Raw genomic sequence first — 27,278 nt, forward strand, 5'->3', positions numbered from 1 at the left:
TTAATAAAAATAAAAAATATTTTTAAGGATGAAATATGATGTATAATATATTTAAAAGCATATGAATATCTTTTTTTTTTTTTTTTTTTTTTTTTTTTTTGTTATAATAATCTTTTTATAGTGTAGATTTGATTATAAAAAAAATATTAAATATATATATTTATATAATATTAATAAATTAAATATAATAATTATGATTGCCATACTATAAACCACATAATTTCTATTTTTTTGATTTATTCAAATAAATGTGTGTTAATGCACACGATATGTCTATATATATTATATTATAAGACCTTTTATGTTTTAACAAGTTATAAAAAGTATATAGGATGTGAAAAAAATAATAATGCATTACATGACATTATTAATAATTCGATATGTCCAATTTATTTTCTTTCTATAATTAGTGATGATATATATATATATATATATATACAACATTTAATTTAACGTTACATAAATATTCTAAATATTTTCGCCTTATACCGAATAAATCGAATGTTCTTACCTTTTTATAATGAATGTCACATGTTATATTGTGTCTCAGCATGATTAAAATTATATTTAAAAATATGAATTAGGTTGTTGGATTTTTATAATTAATATTATATATATATGTGAATATATTTTTTGTGTATGTATTATTTATTGAAAGAAGAGTCATTAGATTTGTAAATTAAGCAATTACATAAAAATGTAAAATATAATATTTCCTATATTTTATTTTATTTATTGAAGTACATTATACAAAAATAAATATATATATTTAAAAATAGTGAGGAAAAAATCTAATTGTGTGTTTCTACTTATGATATTCTTTTAATGAAATGGAAAGAATAAAAATAAAATGATATACTTATATAATTTAAAAAAAATATATATAATTCGTTTTTGTTAATTACTTTATTGTTGTTCTTCCTTTGTTATTATTATACTTTTTTTAGTATAATAATTTTATATAGATGTTTCAGTTTTTTTACATAGGGAAATTAAATTGTATTAGAATAAATGATTTTGTTGCATAAATAAAAGTAGTAAATGAAAAAAATAGTTTTTTTTTTTGTTTACATAAATAGACATTTTAATAATATTAAACACTAACATATGTTTAAATGATCTATAAATATTTGTGTAGTTAAAATAAAAAAAACGTAGATTTTTTAAAATCATAAAATTATTTTTTATTTGTTTTATATATTTTTATTAAAAAAGTATACATCTTCCTTCTTTACTTCTTAAAATGAAACATATTTTGTACATATCATTTTACTTTATCCTTGTTAATTTATTGATATTTCATATAAATGGAAAGATAATAAAGAATTCTGAAAAAGATGAAATCATAAAATCTAACTTGAGAAGTGGTTCTTCAAATTCTAGGAATCGAATAAATGAGGAAAAGCACGAGAAGAAACACGTTTTATCTCATAATTCATATGAGAAAACTAAAAATAATGAAAATAATAAATTTTTCGATAAGGATAAAGAGTTAACGATGTCTAATGTAAAAAATGTGTCACAAACAAATTTCAAAAGTCTTTTAAGAAATCTTGGTGTTTCAGAGAATATATTCCTTAAAGAAAATAAATTAAATAAGGAAGGGAAATTAATTGAACACATAATAAATGATGATGACGATAAAAAAAAATATATTAAAGGGCAAGACGAAAACAGACAAGAAGATCTAGAACAAGAGAGACTTGCTAAAGAAAAGTTACAGGGGCAACAAAGCGATTTAGAACAAGAGAGACTTGCTAAAGAAAAGTTGCAAGAACAACAAAGCGATTTAGAACAAGAGAGACTTGCTAAAGAAAAGTTGCAAGAACAACAAAGCGATTTAGAACAAGATAGACTTGCTAAAGAAAAGTTACAAGAGCAACAAAGCGATTTAGAACAAGAGAGACGTGCTAAAGAAAAGTTGCAAGAACAACAAAGCGATTTAGAACGAACGAAGACTTCTAAAGAAAAGTTACATGAGCAGCAAAGCGATTTAGAACAAGAGAGACGTGCTAAAGAAAAGTTGCAAGAACAACAAAGCGATTTAGAACAAGAGAGACTTGCTAAAGAAAAGTTGCAAGAGCAACAAAGCGATTTAGAACAAGAGAGACTTGCTAAAGAAAAGTTGCAAGAACAACAAAGCGATTTAGAACAAGAGAGACTTGCTAAAGAAAAGTTACAAGAGCAGCAAAGCGATTTAGAACAAGAGAGACTTGCTAAAGAAAAGTTGCAAGAACAACAAAGCGATTTAGAACAAGAGAGACTTGCTAAAGAAAAGTTGCAAGAACAACAAAGCGATTTAGAACAAGATAGACTTGCTAAAGAAAAGTTACAAGAGCAACAAAGCGATTTAGAACAAGAGAGACTTGCTAAAGAAAAGTTGCAAGAACAACAAAGCGATTTAGAACAAGAGAGACGTGCTAAAGAAAAGTTGCAAGAACAACAAAGCGATTTAGAACAAGAGAGACGTGCTAAAGAAAAGTTGCAAGAACAACAAAGCGATTTAGAACAAGAGAGACGTGCTAAAGAAAAGTTGCAAGAACAACAAAGCGATTTAGAACAAGAGAGACGTGCTAAAGAAAAGTTGCAAGAACAACAAAGCGATTTAGAACAAGAGAGACTTGCTAAAGAAAAGTTGCAAGAACAACAAAGCGATTTAGAACAAGAGAGACGTGCTAAAGAAAAGTTGCAAGAACAACAAAGCGATTTAGAACAAGAGAGACTTGCTAAAGAAAAGTTGCAAGAACAACAAAGCGATTTAGAACAAGAGAGACGTGCTAAAGAAAAGTTGCAAGAACAACAAAGCGATTTAGAACAAGAGAGACGTGCTAAAGAAAAGTTGCAAGAACAACAAAGCGATTTAGAACAAGATAGACTTGCTAAAGAAAAGTTACAAGAGCAACAAAGCGATTTAGAACAAGAGAGACGTGCTAAAGAAAAGTTGCAAGAACAACAAAGCGATTTAGAACGAACGAAGGCATCTACAGAAACGTTGCATGAGCAGCAAAGCGATCTAGAACAAGAGAGACTTGCTAAAGAAAAGTTACAAGAGCAGCAAAGCGATTTAGAACAAGAGAGACTTGCTAAAGAAAAGTTACAAGAGCAACAAAGCGATTTAGAACGAACGAAGGCATCTACAGAAACGTTGCGTGAGCAGCAAAGCGATCTAGAACAAGAGAAACTAGCTAAAGAAAAGTTACAGGGGCAACAAAGCGATCTAGAACAAGAGAGACTAGCTAAAGAAAAGTTACAGGGGCAACAAAGCGATCTAGAACAAGAGAGACTAGCTAAAGAAAAGTTACAGGGGCAACAAAGCGATCTAGAACAAGAGAGACTAGCTAAAGAAAAGTTACAGGGGCAACAAAGCGATTTAGAACAAGAGAGACTTGCTAAAGAAAAGTTGCAAGAGCGACAAAGCGATTTAGAACAAGAGAGACTTGCTAAAGAAAAGTTGCAAGAACAACAAAGCGATTTAGAACAAGAGAGACTAGCTAAAGAAAAGTTGCAAGAACAACAAAGCGATTTAGAACAAGACAGACTTGCTAAAGAAAAGTTGCAAGAACAACAAAGCGATTTAGAACAAGAGAGACTAGCTAAGGAAAAGTTACAGGGGCAGCATAGCGATTTAGAACGAACGAAGGCATCTAAAGAAACGTTGCAAGAACAACAAAGCGATTTAGAACAAGAGAGACTTGCTAAAGAAAAGTTGCAAGAACAACAAAGCGATTTAGAACAAGAGAGACGTGCTAAAGAAAAGTTGCAAGAACAACAAAGCGATTTAGAACAAGAGAGACGTGCTAAAGAAAAGTTGCAAGAACAACAAAGCGATTTAGAACAAGAGAGACGTGCTAAAGAAAAGTTGCAAGAGCAGCAAAGAGATTTAGAACAAAGGAAGGCTGATACGAAAAAAAATTTAGAAAGAAAAAAGGAACATGGAGATGTATTAGCAGAGGATTTATATGGTCGTTTAGAAATACCAGCTATAGAACTTCCATCAGAAAATGAACGTGGATATTATATACCACATCAATCTTCTTTACCTCAGGACAACAGAGGGAATAGTAGAGATTCGAAGGAAATATCTATAATAGAAAATACAAATAGAGAATCTATTACAACAAATGTTGAAGGACGAAGGGATATACATAAAGGACATCTTGAAGAAAAGAAAGATGGTTCAATAAAACCAGAACAAAAAGAAGATAAATCTGCTGACATACAAAATCATACATTAGAGACAGTAAATATTTCTGATGTTAATGATTTTCAAATAAGTAAGTATGAGGATGAAATAAGTGCTGAATATGACGATTCATTAATAGATGAAGAAGAAGATGATGAAGACTTAGACGAATTTAAGCCTATTGTGCAATATGACAATTTCCAAGATGAAGAAAACATAGGAATTTATAAAGAACTAGAAGATTTGATAGAGAAAAATGAAAATTTAGATGATTTAGATGAAGGAATAGAAAAATCATCAGAAGAATTATCTGAAGAAAAAATAAAAAAAGGAAAGAAATATGAAAAAACAAAGGATAATAATTTTAAACCAAATGATAAAAGTTTGTATGATGAGCATATTAAAAAATATAAAAATGATAAGCAGGTTAATAAGGAAAAGGAAAAATTCATAAAATCATTGTTTCATATATTTGACGGAGACAATGAAATTTTACAGATCGTGGATGAGTTATCTGAAGATATAACTAAATATTTTATGAAACTATAAAAGGTTATATATGTATTTAAAATTTTTTATCTTTATTTTTGATTAATAATAAAAAAAAAAAAATAAATAAAAATAAAAAAATATACATATATATTAGATAAATTTATATTATATTATTTATAAATGAACTTTCAGCAATGATATATAAAGAAATTTTGTTTTTTTTTTTTTCTTTTTTTTTTAGTACCATTATAAAACTATATTAAAAAGAGTTTTTTTCAATGAAAAAAAAAAAAAAAAAAAAAAAAAAAGCATGAAAGTAATTTACGGAAATGATATATTTAAAATTAAATATTTGTCCTTAAATAATTTCCCTATTACTTAAATAATTTGTATGTTAAAATAAAACATAAAATGGTATATATTAAAGATATAAATATATATATGTATATATATATAGTAGTTTATAGAAATGGATTTTTTTTCATTCATTCATTTATAAATAAATAAATATATATATATATATATATATATATAATTATTTATTAAAATTCACAAAATAGTCATTTTATTAGAGAAACGGAAAAGTTTTCCTGTTTTTTGTACAAGAATAAATATTATGGGAACCATATTTATAAATATTGGGGAAAAAAAAAAAAAAAAAAAAAAAGGAAAAGAACTACAATTTTTTAATTAATAATAATATAGAATTGATTTTATAATTTCCTTCTTTTTTATTTTTGGTTTAATATATTAAAAAAATAAAATTTTGATTTAATTAAAATTCTAATTAAAAAAAAAAAAATAAAAAATGTAAAAAATTATTTTATTTTTTCTATTTTAAAGAACAAGAATTTTCGATTTGCACACATTTGTAAAATAAAAATTTATATGACTTTATTTTATTATTATTTATTTTTTTTTTTTTAATATCCTTTTATTTTGAATTTTTATTTTATTTTAAATGTTAAGAAATTATTTTAAATATGTTATATGTCGATAAAATGAAAAAAGGTAAAAAGCATATTTTTCATATAATTTTATTGTTTCTTCTAAAACCTATAGTAAAAAATGTTAAACATCTGGTATATCATTTTAATTCTTATTATTAGATGTAAAAAAAAAAAAAATATAATAGTAATTTATATATAATATAGAAAAAGTGAAAAAAAAAAAAAAAAAAAAAAAAAAAGGATTCATTTTATAAATGGTAATTAGGTTTGGTTAATTTATTAATAAAATATATAACACTCAGTTTTATTAGTAATTAAAATATATATATATATATATATACACATCTTTAAATGATCTTTATTCTATTATTTTTATATTTGGTAAAACACTACAAAAATAAGCGAGATGCTAAAATGCATGTTGGGCATTAGTTAAATATTATATCCCTAATGAGATTATTATGAATTCAAAATTTAAGAAAAGAAAAATAATAAACATAAATATATATGTATATTAATAATGTATGAAAGATATTAACTATTATATTATTATATATATATTATATATAGATGTGTAGAATAATTCTACAAATAATTATTAGTTAATATTTTATATGTGCTTACATGAAATGGTGTTAAATTTTTTTACTTTATATAAGAACTAGAGAAATAAATTTATTTTATTTTATTTTTATTAAATTTATATATAAATACAAGTATGACAACTTTTTTAATTTAATTTTTTTTAGAATCACTGAAGTAGATTTAATAGCGTTATAATGATTTGTGTATAACAAAAGTTTTTTTTGATTGTTTGTTTGTTTGTTTGATTGCTTGCTTGCTTGCTTTTTTTTTTTTTATTTTTAAAAAAATTTTCTATTTTTATTTTTTATAGTGTATTAATTAAAAAAAAAAAAAAAAAGGGAAAAAATTATTAAAGTATTTTTTCCCATATCATTATATTTATTAACAATTTTAAATATATTAATATCGTGTGAAGAAAATGAATTAAGTATAGAAAATGATGAAGACAGTACTTACAAGTATACAAAAGTAAAATTTGGTGAAGGATGTACTTTACCTAATACTTGTAGTATAAATGATGAAAGAAAAAACTTTTTATCACAAAATGAAGAATTCCACAGTAAGTTATATAGTAATAATATAGAAAATGAAGAAGAGGAATTATCTGATTATTTCAATATGTTTAATAATGTTGATGAAACATATAATAATTCTCCACATTGTCAGAAAGACTTATCCCTAATAGAAAGTATACAAGCATTAACCGATATTACATCAGGAAATGATAGATTATATAGTATAATACCTGATAACATTTCAGAATCGGATGTACAAATAATAAAAGATGAAGAAAATGAAATACTCGAAAATTTAGATGACAATGAAGTCATGAAAGAATTATTAATAAATGATATTCAAAGTGATGTTGAGGAAAACAATTTAGTGGAAAATCACTTGAATAATATGGAAAATATATCTGTTAATTATAATTTACATGATAATCTTAATATGATGCGTAATGTTAATAATGATATAAATATTAATATACATAATAATGTTGATAATAATCAGAATGTTCATATGAATAATAATAATAATAATGCTGTTGTAAATAACAATAATGTTGATATAAATAATAATAATAATGCTGATGTAAATAATAATAATAATGTTGATATAAATAATAATAATAATAATAATAATAATAATAATAATAATAATGTTGATATAAATAATAATAATAATGTTGATATAAATAATGAGGCTAATAATGAAAATGATGAGGTAATAAATGAAGAAATTAACGAAGAGAAAATGGAAGAAAATAATGATGAACATACCGAACAAATAAATGAAGAAACAACAAAACAAAATGTGGAACAAAGTATGGAAGAAACTGCTGAAGAAAATATTGAAGGGAATAAGGAAGAGTATATAGAAGAAAATAACGACGAGTATATGGATGAAAGCATGGAAACATATGAAGATAACGAAAGTGAATATAACGCTGAACAAAATGAAGTATATACAGAACAACAAACTTCATCATCAAATGTGGAACCGGAAAAGGAAAAGGAAAACGAACACGAACACGAAAATGACAATAATGTATACTCGAAAAAGGAATACGAATATTTAATAGATACAGATGATGCAGAAGAAATTATTGTACAACATGGAGATAAAATCTTATCACTTATTAAAATTAAAAAGGTAGAGAAACCAACTGATCAGAAATCCGAAAAAATGAAACGACGTGGAAGAAAAAAAGGAAGTATGCAGGAATTCATTGAACAAAAAAAAAAATTAAAAGGTCTAGTAGTAATGCCTCATGAAATGTATAACTTATATAAAGGTAAAGGTAAAAATTTACCCAAACAATGGGAATATGAATTTGAAGAATTTAGTGATGATGATAGTGATGATGAAAGCGATTTTGAAAGTGATGACGAAGATGATGATTATGAGGATGATGATTACGAGGATGATGCCGAAGAGGAAGAAAAAGACGATATGAACGAGAAGATAAACGAATTAGCTGATGAGGAGGCAGAATATCAAGAAGATGACGATTATGAAGATATGGAAGACGAAGATGGCGATGATGATGATTTAAATTATGATTTTTTTGATGATGAAAATTATGAAGACGATGAGAATGATGAAAACAATCTTGAATCGCCGGAGGGAGAAGAAAATCCTTTCACAAATAATCCTAATAGAAGAAATATGCAAAGAATAGATATATTCAATATGATTTTAATGCGAGATATGTTATCTAATTTAGATGAAAATAATGTCTCTTTTGATGATCTAAATGATATATACGATTTCATGAATACATGAAATGTATAATTTTTTAATACACTTATTTAAAATAAAATTAATAAAATACATTATAAATATACAATATCAATTAACACTTTATAATTTTATTTTTTCATATATATATATAATTAATACACATTCAAAATAAAAAATTAAAAAAATTAAAATTAATTTATATTTTTATTATAAATTAAATTCAAATAAAATTAATACACATATGACTTAAATTGTCATAATATGAAATTTTATTATATTATAATAGTTCTTTCTAATAATTATTTAATCATGAAAAATATTATTTTATTTGAATTAATATTATAATTTTTTTTTTTTTTTTTTTTTTTTGACTTTTGAACAATATAATTTTTTAAAATATAAAAATATATATAATTAAAACGAGAAAAAAAAAATATATATATATATATATATATATTAAATAATAAGGCCCCAATATTATAATTTGAAACTTCATATGTAATGTGTATACAAGGCCTAAATTATTTCATATAAAAATTTTACGTATACGTTATACATTTATATATATATATATATATATATATATTTTTTTTTTTTTTTTTGAATTAAAATAATTTGTGATTTAAAAAAATATTAATTTATTTGATATTTTCCATGTAAATATAAAATTACTTTATTATAAAGATTCAATTTTGTTATTGGCACATGAGTATGTGTTTTAACATATTACATGTATATATATATATATATATATATATTTATGTAGAGAAAAATAATAACAGTAATAAAATAAAGGAAATGGATGAAATGTGATATGATGATAAATAGAAATATATATTAAGATATTATATAATTTTGAATTTAGGATAAATGTAATAAAACAAATATATGAGTAACCAAATATTTAAAAAAAAATGTTATCACGAGTTCTATTATGGAACAGAAATTCGTGTTGTATAACATTTATACCTATGAGAGCTCCAGTTAAAAAGAAAAAAACACAGGACAAAAAAAAAAAAGAAGTGTAATTATAAATTATTAAAATATTTGTATAATATATATATATATATATATGTTCTGATTTTGTTTGTAGCTTAATTCTCTATTATGAAAATATTTAATTTTGATTATTATATTATATATATATATATATATATATATATATATATATATATATATATATATATATGTATTTTTTTTTTTTTTTTTTTGCTTTAATTTTTCATGACAGTGTTGCTGATAAAGATAAATTATTAGAAACTCGATATTTGCCTTATATTCCCCCAGCGTATGTTGTTGATACTGTATCATTTTTCAAAGATAAAAGTAAATTAGATTATTTATTAGCTTTAATCTTCAGTCCAAAAAATTCAACTGATACGTATGAAGATAGGGTAGAATATCAGAAGAGGTTTGAAATATATGAACTTTTGAGAAAAGTAAGTGTAAATAGGTTTAACTATTATTCGTGTCTTATATATAAATATAATATGTTTATGTAAGACACGAATAATGCACATAAAAATTTATATGATTTACAATAAAATATAACAATTATAATGAACACACACAAATATATATATATATATATATATATATATATATATATATATTAATTTATTTATATTTATGTGTTCTTATTTTTGTTTTCGTTTTAGAAAGAAGAAAATAAATATCAGAAACATTTGGAAAAAATGAAAGAAAAAGTGTTCGAATCTATTAAAAATTTGCCAGAAGAATTATATGATGAAAGTATTAAAAATGGAGAATTATTTGATAATTCTGAAATATTATTTGGTTTAAAATATGAAAATAGCCTACTTAAAAATATGAATAATTATAAAAAGAAGTTGTTACATGCTTATAAAATTTTACTTTATTTAAGATATCCTTTTTATTTAGTAAAGAAAAAAAACCCTATGTTATTTTATATAAGCGAAAGTAAGGCAGTAAGTAGACAAAAACAAATTAATTCTCAAAAGAAAAAATTAAAAAAAAAATAAACTCATTTGTTATTTTATTTGTTATTTTATTTGTTATTTTATTTGTTATTTTATTTCTTACTTTTTTAATGGAGAAATTATAAGTTTTTATAATAAATGAGACAATATAAAAATAACAAAAAAGAAAAGATAAATAAAAATACATGTAAAACAAATAATTATAAGGTAAACGATATTATTTCAAATATGTAATATATATATATATATATAAATCATTTTGGAAATTAAATAGAAATGTATATATTATATGTATCAAATATATATATATATATATATATATATATATATATATATATATATTTATTTATTTATTTATTTATTTGAAAAAAAGATACACATTATTAAATAAAATAAAAAAATATAATAACAAATTAATATAGAAATATTTAAATATCTTCATCACTATCACTGCATTCCTATAAAAAAAAAAAAAAAAAAGAATTCAAGGTATAATATAACATCTTCGTTGTTATATTAATTACATATATTAATTTTTCTACATTCTAAAAATTATAGCTTTTACGTTATTAATAATTATTATTTATTATTATATTTTATTATATTTTTTTTTTTTTTGGGTTTTTATTTTTTATTTTAAAACTATCTTACCATATTATTTATAATTTTCTTTTTGTATAAAAACATTTCTAAATCTTTTGTTTTAAAATTATCATTATCTGTTAAGAGTAAACATAATAAAATAAAGCATGAAAATATGTATATATATATATATATATATTATATGTATATTTTATTTTATTTAATTTTTTTTTTACTTCCAAAGTCTTCGAAACCCACACAAGTTTGTATCAACACTCCATCAATAAATAAGCATAAACTTGGTAAAACTTTAATATTTAATTTATTCATAAAAAATAGACAGTTTTTTGCTTCCATTCTATAAAGAAATACATACATATATGCATATGTATATATATATAATATTTTATGGAATATATGAAGATTTAAATTTTTCTTATATAAATAAAGATGATATATCATTTTAATTCCTCACTTGATAAATTTAGTAGCTAAATGTTTATTAGCTAATTTGATTAAATGGGAGTGTAAAATGTCGCATCTTTTAAAACTGTTATCATAAAAATGACAAACCTATAAAAAATCAAAATATAAGTAAATATGAATAATTTTATTTTATTATTTATTATTATTTTATTTTATAAATCCACTTACTACATTGTTATTTTTAAGAACACAAGGTAAAAAATCCTTTTCACAAACTTCTGTATAGACTCCATCTCTTTTTAATTCTCTTTTTTTCTTTCAATACAATAATAAATAAACGAAGAAATATACAATAAGAATATAAATAAATATAAATAAATAAATAAATATATATATATATATATTATCTATATGCTCCTTTTTTTACTTTAAATTCCATGAGTCTTTTTTCTCTCCATTTACGAATTTCTTCTTCGTCACTATTTTCGCCTACTAAAGAAGTTGTTAATTCGGTTTTATAATTTATCTAAATGTTATAATTTTTATTTTTATTATATTTTTTTTAATAATATATATGATTATATTTACACACATATAAATTTCTTCATAAATACTTAAGAATAGACACATAAATATACATTTATATATTTATTATTATATATGAAATACCATTATTTTCTTCATTTCCATCAACTATGAGTCCTTCATCTTTTTCGTCATCATGTTTTTGTTTTTTTTTTTCAACCAATTTACACTCTTTTTCTATATCTTCTTTGGCTTTTTCCTGCACAATTAAAGGGTACAAAAAAATATATATTATTATATATAAAAATAAATAAATAAATATATATATATATATTTGTCTTGTAATATTTATGCATATTTATATCATTATGGGTACGCAAATATTTTATTAACATATTTAAGTATATATTTAAATATTATGTATTACTAATGTGAGTGTTGTACATATATCGCTCAATTTATTTTTGGGTATCATATTTTTATTATATTTAATTGAACTATTTTTACGAAAAATAATTTTTTTTTTTTTTTTTTTTTTTTGCTTTATGCCTTTGGAATTCCTATAAAGCGATATCTTCTTTTTTGTTTTTGTTACATATGATTAAAGGATAGATAATCCTATATACATATATATTATACAAATATGTAATAATTACATATGTTTTTTTCCCCTCATTTATTTATACTTTAAAATATGATTAGAACAAATTAATTATTATATATATGTGCATATATAGGTTTGTTTATAACTAGAAAAAAAAGAAAAAGGAAAAAAAAAAAAAGAAAGGAGAAAGAATGAAAAGAAAGAAATAAAGGTGGTACATAAATAAAAACTAAGATAAAAAAAAAATTTAAATAAACAAAAATATAAATATAATGTCATAAAAAAAAAAAAAAAAAAAAAGGAATTAGATATATAGATATTATAATATTTGCAAATTCATAATTATAAATATGGAAATATTATAAGAATATTTGAATTTTATTTAAGATTTTAATTTAAAAAAAATAAAAGTCACCAAAATATATATATATATATATATATATATATATATATATATTTATTTATATTTTTTATAAATTTTATTTATAATAATATTATATTAATTCAATACGGAATTTATATTTTATCATTTTCTATTTTATTTTGTTTTTTGGGTACTGCAAAATTATATTATATTATATATATATAATATATGTGAAATATTTCTATATATATTTATTCTCATACATAATACATAAATAACATTATTTGTATGTATATAATATTATGAATATATTTATTTCATCTTTTAGTAGGTATATTTATTTAAGATTATTTCTTTTCTTTTCTTATGATTTTGTTTTTATTTTATTTTATTTTATTTTTTGATATATTTGCACAGTAATAAGTGCTAGTCTTATATTCTCTTCTTATGTAAAATGTATAATTATTTTTTTTATGCTATGTCAATTATTATAAATTTCTTAATTTTATTCTGTTATAATTCCGTGTGTAATTATTACAAAATAGCTTATTTTTTTAAATTAAAGTGATTATATATTTTATCCCAAACAAATATAATATTCGAAAAAATCAAAAAGAAAAAACAAATGGTTAAAATAAAATCGAGATAATTAAATTTAAGAAATTTGATAATACTCTTTTGCAATATTTTTGATCTATATATGTTAAAATTCTTTTCCAATATATTTCGTTCTCCAATCTTCTAAAGGAAAAGCCTATAAAAAAAAAAAAAAAAAAAAAAAAAAAAAGAGAATATATGAAATACGGCGAACTATAATTTTTTCAGGTATATATACACATATATATATATATATATATATATATATATATATATATATATATATATAATCTATAATAATAATATAGATTCATTTTTACTTGTAGCTTTCTCGTAAAACTTAGAATATATTTGTTAATTATTATTCCAACTATAAAGGACAATATCATCTGAATATAAAATCCATCAACAAGAACACATTTTCCTGTAGAACAAATAATTGTTATTTAAATAAAGATATTATATATATATATATATAACTAAAATAGAAAAATCATATATACCTTTATAACAAAATTCCTTATCAGTGTAATCAAGTAACCATAAAAATATAGTAGACCACTAAGAAGAAAAGAGAAAAAGAAATATTGTCGAAATGATATAACAAATAAGTTAGTATTATATCAAATAATAATATATACATATATATATTTATATATTTATATATATATATATATATATATATATATATATGTACGTATATTATCAAATTACGTGTGAGCCCAAATTATTCACAGTATTTAAAAAGGTCATATATGTCCCTCCTATTTTAGGGTCTGATATTATATTTTGAAAACTCATCTAACCATAAAAAGAAATGCATCATATATATATATATATATATATAATTATTATATCAGAATATTTTACCATGTTGTACAAACATATTTTAAAATATATAGATGTGAATATATTTACACTATATAATATTTATTTCTTTTATTTTGTATTTTATATGATTACCGATGAGACAGTCATTAAATCGATTGAGAAATGATTAAACACTTGTGCCATATATATATACATATAATAAAAATAAAATTTCATATTTGTACTTTGTGTTTTATTTGAATACATATATTTGGTTATAGGTAGTAAGGTAGATAAAATAATATTAGAAAAATATCTTAATACATATCCAAAATAATAAACATCCAGTGGCTTCAATTTTTGTATAATTTTCCCAATAATAGCTGGGGATATAATTGATACAGGTATATACAGTGGATTAAATATAGCAAATTCCTCTTTAGTTATCCCTCTTTTTAACATTTTAAAATTTGTTCCTACCTCTACAGAAGCAAATGGCAAACGGTTAATTAAGAATAAAATAATAAATATTTTCATTGGGGGTAGAAATAATAATTCGTACAATGTTTTATAGGTATCTTTTGCATTTGCAAATTCGTTTATTTCACTAGATTGTTTTTGAATATTGGTTTGTTTTATATCATTTATTTTTATATGTTCATTTGTTCTTATTTGGTTATTTATTTTTTTAGGATAATTCATTTTTGCGTTATTCATTTTATCGTCACACTTTTGTGCTTCTGAAATATTATAATTATCCATTTCATTACTATTTTTTAATTTATTTTTTTCTTCATTTTGATCTGACATCTCTTTCTTAAAACAGGTAAATATAGTAAGCATTAGTATAAATGTCCCCCAGAATTTTAAAAACTTTTTCATATCAACAAATGGTTGAAATGATGGGTACAAAAGATCCAACTTTTCATAGACATTTCTATAATATGTTGATTTATTGAATATTAAATACATAAACTTAATATATTTTTTGAATATATAGAAGCATATGTTTTTGTTATTTAATGTTAAAAAGGATAATTGCGATAAGCAATATCCTATGTTTTGTCCCAGTATATTGCACGTAGAAGCCGCTCTAAAAAAATATAAATAAATCAATAAATTATGATAACGTGTATATTAATATATATATATATATATATATATATATATAATAATATATAATAAGCATATATTATATAATGGTTATATCCAAATTGTGTATATTTATATTCAATGTGGTGTTAGTCCATTTTTACTTTTTATTTTCTTCAGAAAGCATGGTTAAAGCCCACCCGTCCACGGCAATATCTTGTGTAGCCATTAGAAAAAAGAGAAGGAAGAAAAAAAGTGTTAAGAAAAATAAGTTCGGAATATTGTCTTTTTCTCCTAACCAAATACTGACATGATTACTAAAATATATCATCGTAAAACTGCAAAATAGCTAAAATAAAAAAAAAAAAAAAAAAAATTACAAATAAATAAAAAAATTAATATAGTATAAATAATTCGTATATACAAATAGTAAATAATTATATGTATACGCCATTTGTAGACATCTATTTCATAATGCAAATGATTAGAATATATAAATCCAACCTGTAGTGGTATTATCCAACTTTTCCTCCTTCCAATTCTTTTATTATATACCGAATCAACTATAGGTGCCCATAATAATTTTATGCTGAAAAATATAATAATGATACATATTAAAAAAAATAGTAATCGTATACATATATATAGGTTTAGTGGGGGTTACACAAATATTTTAAAAGTGTATTATAATTTACCTGAAAGGTATACTAACTAATGATAATATACTCAATTGAGAATAGCTGACTTTATCTTGTATGATCAATGGTACTACGGATGAAACTCCAATTGGTACACCTTGAAGAAAAAATGATATAAATTAAATATGTGTAATTAATAAATACATAAACATATATATAAATAAATAAATATATATATATATATATATATATATATATATATATTATATAAATATGTTTTATTCTCATTTTTGTTTATTTAAAAAAAATGTTATATTTCGAATATTATATCTTCTCAAATGTACTATTTTTCTTATACCTTGTATAGTATATAGTGATAATAAGAATATTATATTATAATAGTCCTTATTTCTTTTTGATATATTTTGTTTCACATATTGTCCATCTTTCGTATCATATTTTAACTTCTTTCTTTTTATGAAAAAATTATATTCAAAATTTTCAAATAAACGATTGAACATAATGAGGAAAAAGTGTGTTAAGATTTTATAATTTATTTTTTATTTTTTATTTTAAAATTTTGTTTCATAAATTTATTTTTTTATGTTTTGTCATTCTTAAAAAAACCCAAACAAAATCAAAAAAAAAAAAAAAAGAAAAAAAAAAAAGAGAAAAATGAAAAAAATGAAAGAAATTTATACCAAAATAGGAAAAATGGGAAATGAAATTAAAGAATATTGAATATTATAAAATATATATATATATATATATTTTACAAAAAGAAAAAAAATATATTATATACATTATTCCTTTGAAGCGTTTTTCTTATTATTTCAAGTATTCCTTTTTAATATAAATATATATATGTATATTATATATATGTATTAAATATGTATTATATATTTTTATCATGTATTTTCCTTTCTTTCCTTTTTTTTTAAAATAATTAATAAAATTCATTTCTTTTTTTTTGAATTAAGAATAAAATTAAAAGAGAATAAAAATCAAATATAATATTTTCATTTTGGAAAAAAAAAATTTTTCTTTTATAATGGAAATGTATTTTCCATTTTTCTTATTTTCTTTTGTTTTAATGTGAAATAGTTAATTTTATGATAATTATATAAAAATTATAATAAATGTATTATTTTATATATATTTGTGTATATAATAATTATAATATATATACAACTATTTCAATAGTGTTTTTGTTTATATTTGTATATTTTTCTTATTAAACAATACAAAATTTTAATTAAAAAAAAAATATAAATAGGTAATTATATATATATATATATATATATAATGTAATATATGCAAATCAAAAATAAATTTTAAAAAAATGAATAAATGTAAATAAACATATTATATTAAAAGAGCATATATAAAATAATAAAATATAATTAATTTTTAATGATAAAAAAAAAAAAAAAAAAAAAAAAAATTCAAATGTTATTTCATCCATCTCGGTCTTTATTCTTCTCTATCTATAAAATTGAAAAATAAATAAATATATAAATATATAAATATATAAATAAATAAATAAATAAATAAATAAATAAATAAAGGAGACAGAAATATTAACATTTCAATATAAATAAGAAAGATAAATGATTATAAAAACATGTATTTATATATATATTAATCTATTTATACAATTATTATAAATTTTTTACTTACTCCACATCGATAGATTATTATTATAGGCAGAATAATTATAGTTCCTATTGTTATAATTATTTTGTTGTTGATACTGTGTGTTTTGATAATAATTCTGTAAACCTGGAGGGGTTTGTAAAGCATAGCTAAAATTATTATAGTTAAAAAAATTGTTATTATTATCTCTATTTCCATTGTATACATTACTATTGCTATAATTTCAAAAAAAAAAAAAAAATAAATAAATAAATAAAATAAAATAATAATAAAATAAAATAATAATAATAATAAAAGGATTAATAGTATATTTATAAGTTATTTTAAAAATTATAAAATTTAACATATATTTATATTATATTTTATTTTTTTTTTTTAACTTACAAGTTGCTGGTGTAATTAAAACTGTTTTTGTTACTCCTATTATAATTATAATTTAAATTATAGTGATTTAAATTTTTTTCATTAATACTATTCCAATTATTTCTGTATGCACTTACATTTGTATTATTATTATTAGTTGTAATATTATTATTTAAGTAATTATTATTTTGTTCTTTATCTTGAGACATATTAAATCCTGGTGGTATATTAAAACTACTTGAATTTATATTATAATAATTGCTATTATGATATAATTGTTTGCTTATATAATTATTTTGATTATTCTGTGAAGCATTATTTATATTATTTGTATCTGCCTTTCCCGTAACAGATGAAGATGTTGAAGATGCAGTATTTTGAGATGTATTTGGCTGTATTTGGTTTTGCGTATATTGTCCTAATGAATTATTATTATTCAATAAATTCTGTTGATGTTGCCCTGTATGTTTATTTTGAATAGTTTGTTGGTTTGTACTCATTGAATTATTTTTATTGTGTGTATGTAAGTTTTGTTTTAAGCTTTGTGTTGATGTTTGTAATTGTAAATCATTTATATTTTTATTTAATTGTTGCTTATTTTTTAAATCTGTTGTGTTACATGAAATACTTATATTAGTGTTTAGGTTATTATTAATGTTGTTCAGAGATAAATTACCAAGTCCACTATTGGTAGTATTATCTACACACACACCATTATTATTATTATTATTATTGTTGTTGTTATTGTTATTGTTATTGTTATTATTATTATTGTTATTATTATTGCTGCTATTATTGTTATTTACATTGGTTGCATTTTGATTAACATTATTTGTTGAATTATCATGAGTCAAATTTATAGCTTGATGTGTTCCTGTTATTGTCATGTCTCCAGAGTTACTAATATTATCATCATCTCCATTGAGTTGATTTTTCTTAACGTTATTTCCATTTATAAAATTCACAAAACTATTATTCATGTGGATGTTATTATTATGTGCATATAAATTAGATTCATCGAAATTCTCATAATTTATATTATAATTGAAATTGTTGTTATGTATACTACTACTTTTATTATAATGATTATTCATTAATCCATATTGTGGAACCAATGCTTGAGTTGTATAACCATTATAGGGCATGTTGTTGTATGGATATGACAAGTTTCCATAAGAATAATTATACTGATTCGCTAAACCTGGAGGAGAATTATATGTACTATACATGTTATTATTATTCAAATTATTCATACCCATATTCATTAAGTTAATATTATTAATATCACTGCTGGTATTTTTATTCGTAATATTTACGTTTGATGTGTTATTATTATTATTATTATTATTGGTTGCACTACTCGTATTATTATTATTATTTGTACTAATAACTGTAGCACTAGTTGTATTATTATTAATACCACTTGTTGATATATTATTATTTACTACATTTTGATGACTTCGTAAAAATTTCTGGGATATTTGATTTAATTGTATTGAATTAGTGTCATCCAAATCATTATTATCATAATTCTTATTTTTAAAAGAGCCTTGAAGATATTTACTGTTTTTACCACTCATAAAAGCTGCAGAAGAATTTTCTTGGGATCCATGTGTTGCAACAGTTGATGATTTATTAAGAAAAGCTGTATTTGTAGAGGTATTTAACAAATGTTTTGTATTATTAATTGATGTTTGTAATTGTTGATGACTTAATGAATTCGATGCTGATGATGCCCCGATCTTGGGTAATGTCAAATTATTTGATTTATTATTATTATTATTATTATTGTTATTTATATGATGTGAATTTTTATTGGATGATACATAAGTAGATTTATTTTTGCTTTCATTGAATAAATCATTATTATGAATACTATTTATATTGTTATTGTTGTGATAATCTTCTCTTTTTTGGTTTTTATTTTTAAAATCAAAATGTTTAAATTCTCTATCCTTTTGGTTTCTTAAATCAGAATGGTTTACGTCATAATTACGATTGTTCATATTGTTATTATTTTCTTCTTTATAATATTGTGATGATATATTATTATCATTATTACTTAATCCCATTGATGATGCTTCTAAGGCATAATTTTTTCTTATATTATTTATTTTCTTTTTATTTTCAGCATTTAATATTTTATTATTATCAACCTCATTTAACATATTATTATGTTTCATATGTTCCATAACACTGTTTTCAGACATATTGAAATTTTCAATATTATCACCACTTATATTGATATTACCAAAAAATATTTTTTTATTCATATTACCTAAAAGAGATAAATTCGGCATATATATTGGTATATCATTTTTCTCCTTTCCTTCTTGTTCTTCTGTTTTCATCATATCATCTATAACAAATTGTTCTACATTTGATACAGGACTACTTAAACCCTTCATATTATTGTTCAACTTATTTTTTCCTTTTTTCATATCGACAGATGTATTTAATGCTGTTTTATTATTAATACCTTTTATCAAAGCAGATTCATTATTTTGTAATTCTTCTTGATCAATTTTTTTCTTTTTCTTTTTTAATTTCTTTTCATCTAATATTTGTTCACTTTTGTTAGCTTGGTTATTATTTTTATTCTCTTTTTTTTTTTCTTCATTTAATTTTTTATTTGCATGTTTATCATTTAAAACTTTCACATCAGTTGTATGTTGTCCTTTCGTTGCAGTAGAATCTTCAACTGTAGCTTTTTTTAATTTTTTCTTTTTCTCTTTATTTTTTTCTTCTCCTAATTTATTTACAGATTGTGAATCAATTACTCCTGCATCTGTTACACTTTTTTTGTTACTACTTTGATTGTTGTTCATATTTTCTTTTTGAGATTTTTCATTTTTTAATTCTTTATTTGAATTTGCATCTTTTTTAGGTGAACGAAGAGTTTCTTCTTTCTCATTATTATTTTGAGTACCATTTGTAATTACGGATACCCACAATTTTTCTGTTTTATTATTTTTGATTGGTATCAATTGGCATTTTGATTTTTTCGTATCATTTTTTTCTTCTTCTGCATTCTTGACAAGAGTTTGTTGCTGTGTTTTTGTTTTGGATACATCATTTTTATTATGTTCTTCCAAATTTGATATTTTCATAATATTGCCATTCACAACGGATGCATATGAGGTATTAATATTTGTTGGTGTTTTTTTTTTGTTGGTACCGACTGTTGTGTTTTCAATAACTTTTTTATTAACATCATGGTCAAATTCATTTGTTTCTTCTGTAATAGTTGTCATATCGTAATTTAACTTTTGTCCAGTATATGGATCATACTCTAGATCTATACTATTATTATTTTTACTTGATGTTCTTTTTTTTTTGAAATCCTTTTTTGATAATAAACCTTTCTTTTGAGTTCCTTTATTAAAAGAAGAATTAATATGACTACTATTTGCAGAATTATATAAACTTAATTTATTATTAGTATTATTATTAAAAAGAGAATATCTATTTTTTGCATTTTTTGCCATAAGTGATTCATTTAAAGGTTTCGTAGTACTATATCTATTATAATTTTTATTAAAATATTTATCATGGTAATTAAAATTATTATATCTATTAAAATGCGCATGACCACTTGCTAGATTTGATGCATGAGAAAATTTATTCTTCAAATCTTTTTTTCCATAATGATCATCAGTATATTTATAATCAGCTAATAGTTTATTACTATTATTATTATTATTATCTTCTAATTTAAGATACTTTTTTTTTTTATGCAAATAATTAAAATAACTATTTTTATTGCTTCTTTTATTATGAAGAAAAAATTCATTTTCTTCTTCTTCATCATCATAATAATCATGATTATTAATATGAAATTCTTGATGATTAACATCATCCTGTTCTATTTCTTCTTCTTCATCATATTCTTCATCATATTCGTTTATATTATTATGATCATTATTAAAACCCTGAGCATTTTTATGTTTTATAAAATTCTCATGATTAACATCATTTAATGTCTTAAACAAATTTTTACCTTTTTTATGTTTGCCATCTTTTTGTTGAATAGCATATTTTAATAAATCATTATTTGCATTTTCATTTGTACTATTTTTAATATCGTTATGTGTACTAGTACCTTTTTTCTTTTTACTTTTCTGACTAGTTACATTATCATTTACATTATGTTCTCCTTGATGCTTTTCAACAGCTGATACATTTTTTATGTTCAATGTTTTATTTGAATAGTCATTTAAATTTTTCTTTATAGCTTTATCATCTTGAGACTTTTTATTCATATCTGGTAATAATGTTACATTTTCATTTTTCGTTTGTGTATTTGGAAAATGATTAACTTTATTATTTATAATAACCATTTTTTGATCTGCTGTTGTGGTTACACCAGTATTTATAACAGCACTTTTTGTATTATTATTATTATTATTACTATTATTAATATTACTTTTTTTTACATCTTTATCTTTTACGTTAAAACCTTTTGAAAATAATTTTTCAATATTTCTACTACCTTTTTTATTCAAATTATTAGGTGTGAAACTATTTTTCTTATTATTTTTTTCAGCAGGTTTTTTACTTTTCTTACTTTTTACAGTTTTCCATAATCCTTCATCTTCTCCTTCTTTAGATTCCATAATATTACATAGTTCTAACTGAATCTTTTCTATATCAAATTTATATAAACTAATAAAATTATAAACATCTTCTCTGTTATATCCATAATAATCTAATATGGGAGATATTATTTCTATTAACTTTTCTGTTCTAGGGGAGTAGCTCGATTTATCATCAAGCTGTTTTTTGGATAAAGAACTCCATTTATTTTTGCTTAAATTTTTTAGTGATAAAACCATTGTTTCGTTTGATGTATTTTTAACCATTTTATTATATGAGCATATTTTTTTTTTAAAAATATATATATATATATATATTTATATATATATTTATATATATATGTATATAAATTTATATAAACTGATTTACCTTTTTCCACTTTATTATTTTTCTGTATATAAGTAATAGTATATTATATTTTTCTTTCTTTCTTTCTTTCAACTTGACACAAAACTTTTATACAATAATAATAAAATAGGAGAATATCTATTAAATGCAATTAAAATATATAAACAAATAATATATAATATGTAACACTAATTCATGTATATATGTAAATAAATAAATATTAATATATATATATATATATTTTTATTTATTTATATAGTGTTCTTTGCTTTTTTAATATATATCAAAATTATATTATATGTTATATAATTTATATATTCATTAAATATTTTATTATATATATAAATATATATTATGCCCTTTTCTTCGATACTTTTTTTTTTTTTTTTTTTTTAATTTTTAAAATATATATAATATATATATATATATAAATAAACGTAAAAATATATATAACTTTATGTTTATATATGTATATAATTTTTTTAATTTATTAATTTTCCCGTGTATATATATACAATATGAAAAATAATCATCAATAGGTTTAAATTTTCATTTTACATTTTACATATATATGAATATCATTAAAGGTTATGATATATTATTATTAATTTTCATTTTTAAAAATTATATATATAATAAAATGTAAAATAAAAAAAAAGAAAATTCTTTTTTTTTTTTTTTCTGTATATATAATACTATCCTTTTATTATAATATATATAAAAAAAATATATATATATATATATATATAAATCTTAAATCTTCAGCACTTATAAATATATTCTTTATAAAAATTTATTCATATGTTATTACAATACTAATCTTATAAAAAATGAAATATACATAAATAAATAAATAAATAAATATATATATATATATATATATATATTATAAACAATATTTAGGTAATATTATACTTTTTTTTTTTTTTTTTGCTTCTTTTATTCTTTTGGGTTTGTGTTTTATTTATACAAATCTATTATAAAATACAATTTAATATAAATAAATAGTTTTCCTTATTTTATAAATATCTTCAAAAACGATACAACTTAATTATATCTATTATATATATGAATATATAATAAATAAAATATAAAGTGTTCTTATATTTTTTTTTTTTTTTTTTATTATTTGAAGTTATATTTATAAAAAATTAGGATATCTCTTTTTCTTGTTTGTTTGTTTCTTCTTATATTATATTATATATAATTATATATATAATAATATACAATAAAACGATTCTTTTTTTTTTTTATTTGCTTTTTTTTATTTTTTATTTTTTATTATTTCTTTCTTTTTTTTTTATTATTTTCTTATATATAAAATATTTATACAATAATATAATATACATTCCTATAAAAATATATATAATAATATGTTATAAATTTTATTTATGTTATTATTTTGTATAATAAAAAACATAAAATTTTACAAATATTTATTAAAAAAAAAAAAAAAAAATTAAAATAATATGTCGTGTTCGCAAAATATATAAATATTATTTTAAGTATTTAACATTAAAATAAAATATGAAAAAAAAATAAATTATATTTAATAAAGTATATTTTGTATATATATATTAATAATTATATATATTATATATAATTAATATATATTATAAATAATAATATATAATGAAATAATAATGTTTTTTATAATATATTGTATTAATATTATATTTTATTTTGTTATATATGTATAATATTTTTATATTTAATATGGGTTTTTTTTTTTTTTTTTTTTAATGATTTTATCACATATATCAAAAATTCATTTCTCATAATATGCTTTTTCATCAATTGCTTTTTTTATTTTTATAAAAAAAGAAATATATAATAAAATAATAATATACATATTATTATATATATATATATAAATATTTTTTTTTTTACTCATATATAAAATATATATAAATATATAAATATATAATATATATTATGTATATGAAATTAAACTCATTTAGTAAAAGTTTGAGGATATATTTTGTATTTAAATATATATTTTTATTATGTTTATATATTTCATAAAAATTGCTCATTCCATATATTATTATTCATCCGAGGTATATATATATAAATGCCTTATTTATATATAATATATACTGTATCATATATAATATATAATAAATATAATGTTATATATATTTTTATTTAATATAAACTTTTATATAATGATGATAATATAAATTTAATATAAAAAACTTAAGATAACAATCTTTAAAAAATTTCTAAGCACAAAAATTTCATAGAATTTTACAAAGCCAATAAAATTACATTTTATATATATAAATATTTTATAAATGTTAATATATTTTTATTTTTTCCCTTATTTATATAAAAAAAGAAAATACAAGGGACATGCATACCACTATTTTTTAAATTTTCCTTTTTATTTTCTTTATAATTTTTTGACAATACATAAAATTTTTATTTTTCTTCAAATATACAAAGTTATATTATTATAAGTACATAAACATATATATATATATACATAATATTTTTTTTAAATTATTATAAAAAATACATACATTTTTACTTATATTTTAAGGAAATAAAATTTTCTTCCTTTTTATTTTCTCGTATTATATAATATATATATTATATATATTTATAATTTTAATATAATTTAAATATTTCTTTTTAATCTTAAATTGTTAACTATATATATATATATAATTTGTAAATTTCCTAAGGCATAAACTTAATTTTATAAGTAACAAAAATAAAAATATTATTGTATATATATTTATATATATAAATATTATATATATATATATATTTTTTTTTTGACTGTTTACGTTCACTTTTTCTTTATATTTTTAACATAAAAATATGAAAAAATGTAAATAAAAAAATGATTTGTTGAGTGTATATGATTTCATAATTGTATATATAAAAAAAAAATGTTATTATAATATAAAAACATTTTTATGTTATTGTGTTATAAAAAAAGATATATTAACTTATTTACATATATATATATAATAATATTTAGTAATACTTATAATTTTGTGATATTAGAATTATTTTATTTTCAATTTTGTTTTCTTTTTGTTCACATTAATATTATGAGATATATATTGATTTCTAACAAAATATTGGAATTTATACATACTGTTGTGTTTTTTTCTTTTTTTTTTTTTTTTTTTTTTTTATATATTTAATTTGATTTTCCGATTAAAGAAGCAGTGTATATACAATTTTCTTATTAATTATAAAAGTGACTTCTTTTTTTTTCTTTTTTTTTTTTTTTTAAGTAAACGTCATTGGATCTATTCGTATTATGTTTTAATATGTAAAAATATATATTTATTTATACTTTTTATTAGAAATTAATTTTATTGTGTAAAAAAAAAAAAAAAAAAAAAATTGTCTTCCTAATTATAAGGTATATATATATATATATTTTTTCAATGTGCCGTCTTTTAATTCCATTTATATTTATGAGAAAATGGAAAAAAATGTTGTTAACTTATATAAATGAAATAATTTAATCAAATTGTATAAATTCATTTTTCATTTTTTTTATCATAAATAATTATAATGGAAATTAAAAAATATATGCATATAAATTTTTATATATAAAACATCAATGTAAAAATGAAGTTCTTATAAGGTTATGAATGTATAAAATATAAGGATGTTAGAAAAAAGTAATTAATAAATAATTAGTTTGTGGTTAATTTTTTTTAATAATAAAATGGTAGTGTTTTCATTTTTTTATACAATATAAATTATTTGATCTTCGCTTCGTGTATATTATATATATATATATATATATATCACATACACATAAAATATAAAAAAAAGATTCCGAGATGATCACATATATTTATATATATTTTATTTATATAACTTCTTTCTCATTTTCCAAATAAATATAAATGAATACTTTTAAGAATTTTTTTAAAAGATATAAATATAAACTTCAATATTCGTATTACTTTTTTAACTGATTATATGAATTAAAAAAATTATGGACAGTTTGCTACTTATAATTATTTATTTTCGAAAAAAATATACCTATATTATAAAAATAGGAATTAAATAAATTAATAAAAAAAAAAATAATAAATAAAAAAAAAAAAACATATACATATATATATATATATATATATTTATTTATTTTTATTACATTTTTTTGTACTTGTAAAATTTTTTTATATATATTTCAAATGTTATAAAAATAAAAAGGGGAAAATAAAATATTATGATTTATATTTATATCTCTTTAAATTATTTAGCAAGTTTGTAATAATAGTATT

The 27,278-nt window shown here is 19.7% G+C and overlaps 6 protein-coding genes across 6 annotated transcripts; 3 read left to right on the plus strand and 3 right to left on the minus strand.

Moving 5' to 3' along the window:
- Positions 1–1,243: 1,243 nt before the first annotated feature.
- On the plus strand, positions 1,244–4,732 carry PF3D7_1036400 (liver stage antigen 1; the record flags this gene model as incomplete). The annotated part of the gene is made up of 1 exon (XM_024473296.1): positions 1,244–4,732. One exon carries the CDS (start codon positions 1,244–1,246, stop codon positions 4,730–4,732), a length of 3,489 nt encoding a protein of 1,162 aa, XP_024329106.1.
- A 2,096-nt stretch (positions 4,733–6,828) lies between these two features.
- PF3D7_1036500 (conserved Plasmodium protein, unknown function) lies at positions 6,829–8,496 on the plus strand (the record flags this gene model as incomplete). Its single annotated transcript, XM_001347605.1, has 1 exon — positions 6,829–8,496. One exon carries the CDS (start codon positions 6,829–6,831, stop codon positions 8,494–8,496), a length of 1,668 nt encoding a protein of 555 aa, XP_001347641.1.
- Positions 8,497–9,368: 872 nt separating this feature from the next.
- Positions 9,369–10,457, plus strand: PF3D7_1036600.1 (conserved protein, unknown function; the record flags this gene model as incomplete). Its single annotated transcript, XM_001347606.2, has 3 exons — positions 9,369–9,478; positions 9,686–9,893; positions 10,113–10,457. 3 exons carry the CDS (start codon positions 9,369–9,371, stop codon positions 10,455–10,457), a joined length of 663 nt encoding a protein of 220 aa, XP_001347642.2.
- Positions 10,458–10,843: 386 nt separating this feature from the next.
- PF3D7_1036700 (phosducin-like protein 2, putative) lies at positions 10,844–12,423 on the minus strand (the record flags this gene model as incomplete). Its single annotated transcript, XM_024473298.1, has 8 exons — positions 10,844–10,873; positions 11,067–11,134; positions 11,234–11,355; positions 11,473–11,570; positions 11,652–11,738; positions 11,851–11,915; positions 12,093–12,207; positions 12,376–12,423. 8 exons carry the CDS (start codon positions 12,421–12,423, stop codon positions 10,844–10,846), a joined length of 633 nt encoding a protein of 210 aa, XP_024329108.1.
- Positions 12,424–13,619: 1,196 nt separating this feature from the next.
- PF3D7_1036800 (acetyl-CoA transporter, putative) lies at positions 13,620–16,574 on the minus strand (the record flags this gene model as incomplete). The annotated part of the gene is made up of 9 exons (XM_001347608.2): positions 13,620–13,670; positions 13,834–13,937; positions 14,017–14,074; positions 14,228–14,314; positions 14,477–15,416; positions 15,580–15,764; positions 15,920–16,004; positions 16,111–16,210; positions 16,412–16,574. The coding sequence occupies 9 exons, from the start codon at positions 16,572–16,574 to the stop codon at positions 13,620–13,622; spliced, it is 1,773 nt and encodes a 590-aa protein (XP_001347644.2).
- A 952-nt stretch (positions 16,575–17,526) lies between these two features.
- Positions 17,527–22,934, minus strand: PF3D7_1036900 (conserved Plasmodium protein, unknown function; the record flags this gene model as incomplete). The annotated part of the gene is made up of 3 exons (XM_024473299.1): positions 17,527–17,540; positions 17,734–17,924; positions 18,094–22,934. The coding sequence occupies 3 exons, from the start codon at positions 22,932–22,934 to the stop codon at positions 17,527–17,529; spliced, it is 5,046 nt and encodes a 1,681-aa protein (XP_024329109.1).
- Between the last annotated feature and the right edge of the window lie 4,344 nt (positions 22,935–27,278).

This window comes from Plasmodium falciparum (genome assembly GCF_000002765.6).
Source record: "Plasmodium falciparum 3D7 genome assembly, chromosome: 10".
Taxonomy (NCBI): domain Eukaryota; phylum Apicomplexa; class Aconoidasida; order Haemosporida; family Plasmodiidae; genus Plasmodium; species Plasmodium falciparum.